General features: G+C 40.9%; 2 protein-coding genes across 3 annotated transcripts; both read left to right on the top strand.

Annotated features, from left to right (window-relative positions):
• Window positions 1–74: 74 nt before the first annotated feature.
• LOC135492670 (exosome complex component RRP46-like) lies at window positions 75–1,674 on the top strand. Of its 2 annotated transcripts, none has more exons than XM_064779286.1 (2): window positions 75–155; window positions 909–1,674. In XM_064779286.1, coding segments are annotated over exons 1-2 (681 nt in total). In that variant the 5' UTR covers window positions 75–153; the 3' UTR covers window positions 1,588–1,674. The 2 variants fall into 2 exon arrangements, with proteins under 2 accessions (XP_064635356.1, XP_064635439.1); XM_064779369.1 differs by lacking the exon at window positions 75–155 and adding an exon at window positions 233–376.
• Window positions 1,675–3,704: 2,030 nt separating this feature from the next.
• On the top strand, window positions 3,705–6,934 carry LOC135489467 (uncharacterized). Its single transcript, XM_064774834.1, has 4 exons — window positions 3,705–3,902; window positions 4,269–4,431; window positions 4,663–5,027; window positions 5,515–6,934. The coding sequence occupies exons 1-4, from the start codon at window positions 3,819–3,821 to the stop codon at window positions 5,746–5,748; spliced, it is 846 nt and encodes a 281-aa protein (XP_064630904.1). The 5' UTR covers window positions 3,705–3,818; the 3' UTR covers window positions 5,749–6,934.
• Window positions 6,935–13,740: the final 6,806 nt, after the last annotated feature.

The following is a 13,740-nucleotide window of genomic DNA, read 5'->3' as shown; positions in this document are numbered from 1 at the left end:
GGAACTATACTACTCACGCAGACAGATAATGAGGTAAAACGGTCGAATCAATTAGTAAACGGCCTCGACCCCTCGACCCCTCTGAAGCATGTGCCCTGCACGTGCTTTGAGTGTTACTGTGAACGGTCTTTTATAAACCTTACGGCAAAGAAGATGTAAGATATTTTGTAAAAATGAGTATTTCGTCTAACGCCAGTGTCGTCTGCATAATGAATTGTCGTGGCTGCTTCATTATTCATCTTTTAGACTGATATCATGATATGCACCAGTCAATCATCACATCCCAACCTTGTACCCCCCCCCCTCTCCCTCATGCCTTTGCCAATGGTGTGCAACACTGACTATCTGCATTTCCGTAGACTGGTGTACTGTTGGGGTGCGACTTGACATTTCATCTTTGTGTCCTTGGGCAAGGCACTTAACTCTACTTGCTTTGCTCCACCCAGGAGTAAATGGGTACCAGGCTTGCCTGGGAAGTTAACATGATGTGATAGAGACCAGCATCCTATCCAGGGGGAGTAACACTCCGAGTCGCTTAATGCTTCGGAGAAACTGGGATAAGATCCGGCCGGGTGATCGGAGCTGTTCGCGGCTCGGGCTATAGCTCACCGGACTAACTTAATAAATAATACATGATACACGACACTTAAGAGTTGTATAAAAATGTGTCATTCAAAAACTGCGGCATTCCTAATTCATGCCAGCCGCCTGCCGTGACATCATCACTCGGGGAGGGGGGGAGGGGAATGAAGTCGTACCATAACAAGATGGTCATTTTTGTTCTTGCAAAAGAAATTGAAATCATTCGTTCAGGAAAGACTCCTCATGATTTTTCTCTGCCTGTTGACCCTTTGCAGTGATCAAGCACAGACACCAACTTTGTAAACCAAGGTTCTTGTGTATTTCAGGCAAATAAAAATGGAAACTGAAGATCAAGAGAAGAAGCAAGTCCTGCGAGCATTCTCAACAGAATTAGGACTGCTTTCGAGGTGCGATGGCTCAGCAACGTTCACCACTGGAGATACATCTGTCCTTGCAGCTGTCTATGGCCCGGCAGAAGTACGGGTCAGTAAGGAATTGATCGATAAGGCTACCGTTGAAGTTGTGTACAAGCCAAAAGTTGGGATGCCAGGTTGTTCTGAGAAAAGCCAGGAGAAACTGATTAGGAACACTTGCGAGGCTGCCATACTTGCAGCTCTTCACCCAAGATCTAGCATCTCGGTCGTCCTGCAAGAAGTACAAAACTCTGGGTCACTACTTGCTTGTTGTATCAATTCTTCATGTTTGTCTCTTCTCGATGCTGCCATCCCCATGAAGTTCTACTTCAGTGCTGTGACTTGTGTGATTGACTCTGATGACGAGGTGCATTTAGATCCTACAAAGGATCAAGAGGAGGAAGCTAAGGCCATTGTAACATTCGCTTTTGATAACAAAGACTTGAATATTATCACAGCCACATCTAAAGGGTGCTTCACACAAGAACAGTTTCAGCGTTGTACGGCGTTGTGCAGAGAAGCCAGTAAATCCGTGTTTGAGTTTGTCAAGGAATCTATGAATCAAAAACTCTCAAAATTATTACAGGAATAAGATCATTTGGAAAGCATTTTTCCATTAAGTGAATCTTTTGTAATCAGTTGTTTATATTAATTGTATTAAAACTTGTTTGGAATTGAACCCTGGCAGTTTACAGTGCGTTTTTCAGAAGAATTTATGAGTTTCTCCACATTTGGGACGTTACTCAATACAGGGCACTGAGATGGTTGTGACTTTGTCTCTGGCATCTTACTACTGAGTAGTGCCAATATCACATGGATGTGACACTTCTTGCTCAGAGTGGATTAATCCTTGGTGTGTCCTGCAAACTGGAATGGGACAGTGTCATACCCAGTTATCTGAAGAATTGTATGCCCCACCTTGGGTACGCACATTGTGGTATTCAAGATGGTGTATATACATCTGAATTCAAAGGTAGAGGGACTCCATAGTCTTGTCCTGATCTGCATATGGCAAAATGCCCCAAGTGGGAATGGCTATATACTAGCTTTACCAAGAGGTGTACATGGCAGGACCGTCTTGAGATGCATATCATTGCCCATGTTTACAGAAGGGGGAATACGCTTTTATCTAGTACCATTAGTGTACCCGGTAGTACCATCAGTGTACCCGGTACTGGTTGTGACACTGCAACTGGTTATGGCATCCACAGAATTGGTTATGAACTGGTCCTTGGGTTTAGAGTGTTTTTGTAACACTGATTGTGATCTGAGACTATACTGTAATAATGCAAGGGGTAATGGGATTGGAGATCTATAAAGGAATTAACCAACACTGCCTGTGAGAATTGCCTAACATATCAGATGATCACTGGAGGAGGCTACTGTAATCGCAATCGAATCAAACCCACGATTCATTATCGAATGTAATCGTCTGAACTAAGCCAGTCTGAGATGGAGACAGGTTGTGACTTGTGACACTGGCTGTGGTGTCTTTTGTGCATTACTGGTTGGGATTAACTACCTGTACGTTGCCTGGTTGTGACATCGTCTCTGCGGTATAAAAGTGCAGAGACAACAAAAAACATCGAATAGTACAATCTTCCCTGACGACGACGCGACCCTGACGAATAACTTGCAGACACCACATCATTAAAAGTAGCATATACTGATAATTATGTGATGACTTCTTTTTCCATCGACATTAAACTGGCAGAGATGATCCCCTCACAAGAACCGACGAATTCAGCATTCCAAGATTTCATCACTGTAGTTCCTTCTCGAGACATAAACTGGCAGAGGCGACTCCCTACAAAAGCTGAAAGAGACAACATCCTCGCGACTACTGGAACAACTATTGAGTTCATCTAATTGTCTCCAGGGTAATGTCTCTGGTTTTAAAAAACAAGAGACATTACCCTCTCAATAATGCTGACGCAATTTGACGTCATGAATGTCGTTACATGTAACAGTACATTGTATATCCTCTGACGAAATGAACTGGCAAAATCGACAACCTCACATTTCAAAGTAAATAAACTGGCGGAGACGACAGCCTCACTGCACTGCTGACACAAACTTCTGTCATGACTTAATTCTAACGACATCAACTGGCGGAGACAAGACGATATTTAGTCACTCATATTCTGACTACATAAACTGACAGAGACAACCTCACAACACTGGTGATGTTATATCGTAGAGACGACACTGGCTGTGCTGCTGTCATACCCTATTGTCATGATGTCGTTCCTTTTTCTGACAATTATCTGGCAGATACGGTATATACACACGACACATGTAGCACTGTTGTCACAATCTACTATGACGATCGTCGTTCCTTTTTTTTCTGACAATTATCTGGCAGTGACGACAAAGGTAACACTCCTGTCACAATTTACTATGATGTCTATCAACACTACAGGCAGATGCATGGTCTATATAGATGTTATGACTCCGGTTTGATGCGTCTTCGGAGATGTCTGAATAAATAAACCGGTGGCCTGGGCAGAGACGTCTGTTAAGACTGGACGATTGGACCCTTTTATATCTAGGTCCTAGTGACGCATAGCCTATATTTGTCACATCGAAATATGACAGCATTGTTGAAGGTTGACCTGGGTTGTCACAGTTTTTGACGAGGAAGAATATATTAATGGAGAATCGATTTGTAGATATCCCGTAAGTAGGCCTGCGCTCATGATATATGTGGGAGACGGAAGTCTGCTTGTGACACTGGTGATATACGCTTATTAGTTGGACGAACGGACTCTGAACATAAACCGAAACCTCGGGGTCAAAGTCACTAATCAGCTGACGGCAAACATGGAGCGAACGATGGTGTTGGTATTTCCAATTCTGGTGGTGTCCTGTCTCTTATTTTCCGTCACTAGAACCCACGCACAACCGGTAAGACTGCAACTAAACTATCGTTTTGTCCCCGGGCCTCGGCTACGTCAAGGAGCTGAGGAGGGGCGGTGTAAGACTAGTCTCCTGTAAGGATAACGCGCGAATTCCACATCTATGGTATAGTCTTATTTTGTGTCCAGAGCAGCGGCACCTCGCAACCTGAAGACGGCTAAATGACAGACGATCGATTATTGATCGTCTTTGATCGGACTTAACTCCAATCATAACCCTTGAGGTATACACGTATATCATTTGCCCCCTGGGTATCTTTTGTCCTCGTTGATTCTATAAAGTTATCTCTATTATTTCAACCACCGGATACATCTGCATGCCTAATATCGGGGGCTCGAATTACGTGATTTTCAGCCGAGCATAGCGAATGTTGTGGCGTTTTGGATCTTCAGCGAGCCTGCTGGCGAAGACCGGGTTGACGCGTCGCCAAATCACTACCGTCTTCGGGAGGATGGAGGACCGATAGGGCTAGTTGAAGATGGCATATTTACGGCTTACTCCGCCTATCTTACTCCAGGTATATACAATGTTGCCCGCGGTTGCTATTGATCGAGCTGAGTGTGAATAATTGTAATAGCTAGTCATTCTGGTGTCTGTACGAACCGGACACATTTTATCATTTCTCAACCCCTTATGGCGACGACAAGTTTCGAATGTGATCCGACGCCTTTGCTTTTGATATTCTATCTTCAGTCATATCGGTCACTGAGGATATTTGATTTTGATTTTCTGTTCTTTCAACCCCTAGGAAAACGTTTCGTGTTGCCAAGGAGAGAAACCACATTTCTGAATTTTCGCGGGAAGTCGGACAACAAGTTCACCATCGTGTCATGGATCAAAAGAATGCCTTATTGTGGCACACCCAACTACACGAATCCTTTTCCTTGTTGTGAATTCATTGCTGGTATATTCAATGAGAGCTCAAACCACAGGCAATACGGGATGTTCCTCAATCTGCACAGCTTCAACTCATCCGACCAAGTGTGTGGGTTGGTCTCGGACAACGGCGGCGACACTCCCGGATACAAGGGTTGCGTGTCGGGTTCTTTCGGGCGGACCAAGGTGCCCTACAACAAATGGCAGTGTGTTGCTGTCAGCTATAACAACAACTACGTGAGTGTCTGGTGTCCAGGCTTTTCGTCAAGTTGAACACCTTTTCCATGAGCTTTTTGAAAGCTCCCTACAACTTAAAGAACTACGCCTGCAAAACCGCGGTAACGGCAGACGCCCGCGGAATAATGCTCGCACAACACGAGGACGCCCGCGGTCCATTTTCCCCGCAATTCTGTGGGACAAGGGTGCCGGTGAAACATGAGGTTGTCCCAAAATTTCAGTGTTTCCATATATATGTATATAATAGACAGCTAGAGAGACCATGACTTTTCGTATATCTTCCAGCATTCCCCAAAAAGTGGGAAAGGCTCAAAAACGTGAACACCGGACGCCCGAGTTTGTGGTAGGCCTAAAGGATTATGATGAGCATTAGTTTATACTTAGTTTTTATTTTGGTGTTGCGGAAATAGCAGTGAAGTAAGTGCATGTTACTTTGTAGTCCATGTGGGCGTGAGTATAATACATAAATATCTTATTCGAATTTCAGGTAAAATCCTACTTGAACGGGCACTTAGACAGAAGGGGGACACTCAACCCAAACTATTATCCCAATGGTATCTTTGACCCAAGCTCTGGTGGGGCGGACTTTACTGTGGGCGGGAATGACGCCTTTGGAGAAAAGCACAACTACTTCCACGGTTTGATTGGAGGACTTCAAATATTCAACGCGACATTAACAGAGGAGCAGATGTCATATGTGTGTGGGGAACTACCAAATTAGAGCCGACAATAGCGGATGAAATTGTTGGTATGACTGACGTTGCAAGTTCAAATGTTCATTTTGGTGGAAGGAATTTATCGAAGGAGTACGATATTTAACATTATAATCATGGAAATACATGTCTCGTAATCCATCGCAATGTTCATATTAATAATGTGCAATTTGTTGTTTTCATATCCATCAGCAGTGGTTAAAGCTTTTTTTGATCTTTCATAAAACATAAATTAGTTTTTAGCTTGAGAGGAACCCGGAGCAAGTAAGCGGTAATGTGAGATTCTCGAAGCAGCAAATACATATTGTGAGGCAAGAGGGTCATCATCAATAGCAATCCCGTGTGAACACATCCTGAGGAAATCGGCAGGGCCAGAACCGAACATTAACCCCCGATTTCCTCAGGATGGTGTGATCATTTACTAGCTTAGTGGTTGCATCTTGTGAGTAGGCCTATACAATAATATGTGACCTTTATCCAAGACGGAATTTATACCCCCGATGCTCGGAAATACAGTGTGGTGCCATACGGGCAGTAAACATTGATGATATCGAGGAGGTTTAACTTCCTTGATATTATATGAAACGAGCTATGTGAACGCCGACTTAGTTTTGACTTCCTTGTTCCAACTATACATGATGTTAGACCATTAAGACGCTATACGGTTGATACAAATTTTATACTCACATATCTTTATCCTCGTCAACCCCAGGCATTCCTTTCAGCAGACCTTTTTATAGTTTATATAAGACACTCCTCTTTCTTGTGGTTCAGGACTATGTTGTTTGCTGTTGTCAATGATGATGTGAAATTGTAAATCTTGCTTTATGACACCATCGGGGACACCAGCGACTTGCAATGATCTTAAATGAATGGTCAATTGCTATCGATCAACCAGTTTATAGGCCCTGGCCAGATGTGTATACCATGAAGACTCAATTGTGCCAAGCTGTCATATACAAACAGAATTTTTCAATAACTTTATTAAAAGACTCTGATACAAACTCACACAGACACCGACGTGACAAGCCATTTAATTAGGTAATTAATATTTGGTTAGATAATTAAGAGAGTATGCTGTGAAATTTATCGCAAGCTGTCCTCCAAAATGACACATGGGCCTGAGTGCCACCACGCCATCAGTGTTCTCATCACATATCCATCTATAAAGAAATAAAATCATTATTGAATTTACATGTACTCGTTTCCGGCGTGAGCTAGTTAGTCTACTTCGTCTGACTGTTTACATGTACATGTATTGTGATGCAAGGGTGTTTTGTTATGGTCAGGATTCGTCGCTCATAGTTCATGAAGAATCGTCAAGAGATCACCACTGCACATTCTCAAATATTTCCCCTGATTAAGCTATTGAAACGGCCAAGGGCCATTGTGCTCTGGGGATTCAGTCGATAATTCAGTACACCCAAACGGCTGATTTACGTCATTTGATCGGCCATGTGACCAGTGATGAAATACGCCGTTCTCAACTGCAATTTACACTTAATAGCTAAGTACATAGCCACGCCCGACTCGGGTGCAGTTGGATGCGGATGTCCCCATCACCGAAGTTTATAAGCAACGGATAATGGGCGAAGCGGTAGTTGGTGGATGGGTGGGCTGGCATGATACAGGACCTTGAGGGAAGCGATTGTCGGTGACTACTCTATAATGATATAATCCGTGGCCCGGCCTGGTGATCTCTTTAATAGGCCACTACACTCTCCAAAATGATTACACATCGGGACGGCCACAAGTACTGAAGTAGCATGGCAAATGTGCACCTCCCAAATGAAAACGAAACATCAAGTTTTACTTCAACAAGATTTATTTTTACAACCACTCATGTTAGCACATTCAGTCTCTGCCCATCACAAGAAACAGCAGGATTTTGATTTTCAACATTTAACATCAGACAATAGATCTGGTTGGCAAGACAACAAGGGGCTTCGTCTTACAACATGGAAGGATTTTATAGTTGGGGTCATCAAAACTTAATTAGGATAGAATTATTCATTCAGCAATGGCTCCCAACACAGATCAAAGGAAGCAATTAGTTGATCTAATTAGTTGCCAGTGCGCTCCACACTTTTATTGTTAATGAAACTTTTTTCGGTTGTTTAAATAGGTACTCTAGTTTCACCTATTTGAGAACTTTTTAAAATCTTCACTTCAAAACCCCAAAGTCGCTCAACGCCGTTCAACATGTTCAATTAATATGGAGAATGGTTTGGCAACACCAACTTGTCTGGTAGACGACGTCATATTTTGGCCTGGGCTGAGTTGTTCAAAACCACGTTAGCTAACGGAGTCGTGAGTCTTAACGTGAAAATTTTAATGGATTTAACTGAAAGAGATAACGCCCTTGAGGATACTAGGGATTACGTGATTTTTTGTGCTTTTGAACAGCCGGCTCTGGCCTTTGTTTCAATTACGGAGCAATTAGTGAAGCAGTCACAGATCGGTGAAGATGGTTGGATATTAAAGTGGACAAAAAGGTATCCACAAATACTGCTAAGGAGGTTTGGTCACAAATAACAAAATTTGCTTTATATTCCGGCCGGCAGAGTCAAGGCTGGCTGTAGGCCAGTACAATGACCATGCCACGCAGATATAGTCTTGATGCCAAGAGGAGGCTACGAACACGGATGTAGAGGATTAGCGACTACAGGCTATGATGTCATCATCCGTGGACAACGATGCGTTAGTCTGGAACTCATCTCGAGCACTGGCTTGATCGCGAGACCCAAGCGAGATTTCTCGTCTGAAACTCAAATTGCTCTACATCTGTGCTACGAAATACAGCAGAGAAAGCCAGTTTTTTATTCTTCCAGGGGAAGCTTTAAAATTTACTCTTATGACTTCCTATGCCTGCTATCGGAAAGTTGGGCTGGGTTTATATTGAGTTCACTTCGTCACCATCTTAAAGCTTCAAGGGTTAAATTCATACAACTCTGATGTGCTCGTGGTCATTAAATTGAATAAGCAGACCTCAACACATCCTGGCACTACATGTAGTTGTTTTCAATATACTCCGCCTCTCGATATGTATACGTTTGAGAAAAAAAGCTTGATCTCAGGGTGACCAGGACACTGTTTAGGTCAACACATCAAAGCATGTTGAGAAAAGCTTGCAAAGGGATGGGATCCTCCAGGTTCTGCAAAATTGTGAGACCTCATGTCACAGCAATTATAGAATTCCACTCCATTAGCAGAGAACAATATCATGCACAAAACATAAACACTCCGGTCCATTTGAACAATGATTTTGGGAAGACAAGGGTTAACATTACTAACAACAGTAAATTTGTTTATGAATTAAACCGTATGGAATCTCAATAAATATCTGGAATGTTTAAGAAGGGCTTTCAGGTGACTGATAAACTAAAACATAATGGGGATACCAAAGCACAGCTCGAAATAATTTTTTATGTTGACGTCAAATATTTTAATTAGAAAATACTTTTAAGGAAGCGATAGTTATCTTTACACTTTTTTCATTGCGGGAGGAACGTCACCATATCATTTGTTATCTTAAAGGGGGACTATAGGCAGGAGGAGAGGGGCTAATTTGGCCATCTTCAAGGGACTAGTATACACAGTAAGGGCCCTTGGTCATGTCAGATTTAGCACTAGATATATCCCTCGTACAATCGTGAATCATTTCGACCTACTGTGAGATGTGAGACACCCCTATTGGCGACTTTGTGTAACTTTATCTTGCCTGCCTAGCTGCTGCCTATATTGTCCCTTTAACCTTCTTTAATTTCGGGAAGAAGGTCAATATACCATGCACACTCATGGTTTCATTCCTTCCATACATGTATTGATACTCACAATAAATATGTTTGTCAAGTAATACAGTCATGGGTCACAGCACCAAATGATACAATATAAATATGTCATGTAAACAATGGCAAATATCCCTTACAAAACAAAAACATCTAAAAACAACAAATCTTGTATATATTATGAGCATTGAACAGCAACAGGTAACACAATGTAACAGGTAACATCTACATTCATTTTAACAATACAAGCACTGACATAGTACCAGGGGGGGGGGTGTTGGTGATATAATATGTGAACATCCAAAGTCTACATCTAAAGTTACAGGGTGTATATGGGAGTGAGTCGGGTCACAATCCTTTGATAGTCCACATGAATTATTCTTCCACGCTAGATTTTCGTCAAATCGTTCATAAATATCATACCCAGCAATTTGATACTACTAATTACTAAAATTAATGTCCTGCAGACCATTCCACTGAAATAAATTATTTCGTGGTCAACAGCTAGTGATACTAAAAGTCTAACCGTCTTATTAGAAACACACCATGCCTATTATCAAAAGTGTGAATCCCTTAAAGAGATCTCATCATGAAATCCTTATTTGAACCCTGCTAAACATAGTCAGTTCGTAAACTCTGTCCGTAATCCAAAATGTAACGCGATCTCACCAAGACCCAAGCTCACATTGTTAACGACCTGTGGGGTTCTTGAAACTTCAAAGATTTATCAGTCAAATGCTCATTTTCCTTTGGGTTTTAACAGGGCCATTTAAAACTCCCCATTTTAAAAAGTTTTTCTTGATAGCTCCCTTTAAGACCAAAGCATGGATGGGTTTTTCACCAACTCAATAAACAAGTAAACACTGTATTTTCCAAATGAAAAGCATCCAGCAGGTCTCGCACTTTGGTCAACAACTTAACCCTGCTCCACTGGTAAACGACAAGTTTGTGCACAAACAATTTCTAACACCATGTATTACAAACATTCATGAACAGATAAACAAGATAAACATGTAAACAAGATCCATCGGAAGGCACAAACAGTAAAACTTCACTCAAACAGTTATAAAATCATGACAGATATCCAAATCACCATTTGGGTAAAGTGATAAATGCTCTTCCTACATAAATAGGATAGGAATTCACATTAACCGTGCATACCAAAATAGCCAATATTCATCCGTAAGAGTGCCGCACTTGCAGGGGTCGAGCGACATCACACACACACGATGTAACACAAATTCAGTTATGACGTCTGATGAAAAAGAAACTAAATTAGAGCCAGGCCAGAAACCTCATCTCATCAGTTTTTGGAACAAGCATCTATGCACTACATCAGCATTGTGACAGGTAATATATTACCAGTAATACTAGTTTCATTTCAAATTGATACTTCTGGTTCCACAAGTAAATTTTAGCAGGATTTCCACAAAATATTACTCTGAAGCAGTATCTATCCTTTACTATACCACTACACTGCCAAACTCATTGTGAAATAAGAGGGTTGTTTACTATTGCACCAAATGCCGTGGCTGTACTGTAATAATATTTCAATAGTTAATGGGGCTTTGAAACACTAAACAGACTAGCGAACATATTGTGTGATTGTGCAAACTACTACTGATAATTGAAGGACTCCAAGAATTAACTGACTTTAACCAAGAATTGGAAAAGTTTCATCAAAATATGGGAAATGGAAATTTTTGGCAAGTAAGGTTTTGGTACCAAGTATTTTGGAAACAACCAGAATTAATCGGATTCCAATAGAAATTGTAGAAGTAAATACTGATAGAGGTTTTGGAATTTTTTTCAGAAACAGGAAGTCACAATATGGAGATTAGATAGATATATATATACGGGTAGTGGAAGTCTTTACCAAAGGAGATTTACTATTTAGTACTAAATTTAATACCGTACATTGTAAAGAATATATGTGACCCACCACGATAAAATGAGCCGCAAGTCGCACAGAAGATGAGCCTGCAATGACACCAGGACATAATAGAATAAATTAATGTACTCAGATTTCACAAAAGGCAAACAACAGTGAAGTGAACAACCAGTCTGTCTCAACCTGTCAAGCTCGGAGCGACATGCGACTCATTTTGTCGTGGTGGGTCACATATAGTGAGTCTGGGTAGCGATCCACCCAATGGCAACATTATAGTTTCGCCCATAAGACAAGTTTTTGGAAGTACATGTACACAGTATACATTGAAATAACCTTTGTAGGATCTCTACCAGTACAGGGACTTTTGGCTGAAGCTATAGGGCCCGATAGCCCGTGGTTTGTTTTCCAGTCTCTAAGTTACCAACCAGTCACTAAGTGACCATTACAATAGACTATACCTACCTACGAGTCACTTTTTGAACAATAAGATGACCCACCAGGCTCCTGACTACAGTCTCTCTTCAACCATTGAATGCTATTCCTATTCACGATATTCGTCCTTGAGCACAATTTTCTACTCAACTAAATGCAATATGTAACGAGTGTACATTTATGAGATCTGAAGATTAACAAACGAGCAAGTGACAAATATTCAACAGTATAAACAACAATGATAACACACTTATTTAGATTCTATGCTCTCCCTCAAACAAATAAATGCAATCAGCTGACCAAGGTTGAAATCATGAAAGGCTCGAGGATGTCCTGTATTCATCATATAATAATAAGGAATAATCAGTCAGAGTCAGAAGTAAGCCAAAATACAAATGTAGGTCAGCCCTATTTATTTCTCTGTGATCTGACACTAAGAAAATCTATTTCCTGTTGTGTTAATCACCAGATTTTTTGTGTTTGGAGCCTTATCATGACTTTTGCCCGGCAGCAAAATAAACCAATGGTACTTCATGACACACCAGCATTTGACTAGAGTGTAATTTTTAGTAAAATATATTTTAACATGTTTTAGCATGTTAAATAAATCTAAAGATCTAATTAAGTATAAATGACTATTTAGGTAAATTTTCTAACTTCAGTAGTAACTCAATTTGTTGGTATATTGCACTTGAGTGGAATCAACCACAAAACTGTTCAGGAACGATTTTAAGAGATAAAATAGACTCACCTCCCTCGAATTTTGAAAAACGTACCCAGAAACACATGATTTCTTTCTAGGCCTAACTACAAGATAAGTGTCTGCAAACTTTCAGCAAGACAAATAAACAAAGAGCACTGATTTACAAGTCCTTCAAGTATGATATGCCAACAAACGAGAAACACCCTAATCAGCAGATGTTAAATTCTGAATAAAAATACAATATTATGCATCATACAGGAATGTGAAAACAAATAGTTTGACCTCTTTTTAGATTTACACTGATTGTTTCAGCATTGAAGCTCTTTAGGTGGTTTTGTGACAAAAAGTGCTTCACTGCCAACCACACAGGAAGGATAGCTAGATCTGAGTCCAAATCAAGGCCAAATGAGACCTCAGCGCCTTGAGACGACCCATTTTGATCTGGATGCATCCAGATTTCACCCGATAGGAGCAGCTCACCTTAAAGGAGATAACTCCAGGTATTTTGCCATTTTCTGCTGTAAGACGATTTCAAAAGTGTACCTAACACAATACAGAAAACCCAATGCAATTAGCTCCATCCATTTTGAAGATATAGCCATTTATGTGTTTGACAACTTGATTACCTAATCAGGCTAGCAACTGGCTTGTTAGAGCCAGGCGGCGGGTTCAGCAAAAGTTGTGATGTAGATCAGGCTATTGCCCTACTTGGGAGGACAAATATCAATGAATGCTCTTAAAATTGATATATGAAGTCTGCTTTTTCATTGACATTCGATATACCCTATAATAAGGTAAGGTAATACAGACAAATTTATACCATTATAGTAAGAAATCAAACATCAGTCTGATCTATGTCAGTAAACTTGCCGCCTGACTTCACTTAGAAACCTAACCAAGGCTGTTACATAACATGTAAACAAAACAGTTAATCTTGCTTTATCTCTGGACTGGGTGCTTCAATTTTGATCAAACTTGATTTAATGCAGAGCTTTAAGTCTACTCTTTGAGGATCTGTACATGTCATGCAATCATAAAAGCAGGAGTCGTGGCCTTTAAGCCAGATGTGACAATAGGACGAGTATCAATCAGTTTGCATTGAAATGGAGAATATTTATAGCACATTCTGAACAGCCCACGATTATCAAGCACATGCCCAAGCAACCTGGATACCATTCTTAGGATG

This window comes from Lineus longissimus, chromosome 1 (assembly GCF_910592395.1).
Source record: "Lineus longissimus chromosome 1, tnLinLong1.2, whole genome shotgun sequence".
Classification (NCBI taxonomy): Eukaryota; Metazoa; Nemertea; class Pilidiophora; order Heteronemertea; family Lineidae; genus Lineus; species Lineus longissimus.
This window is presented reverse-complemented; position numbering and strand designations above follow the sequence as displayed.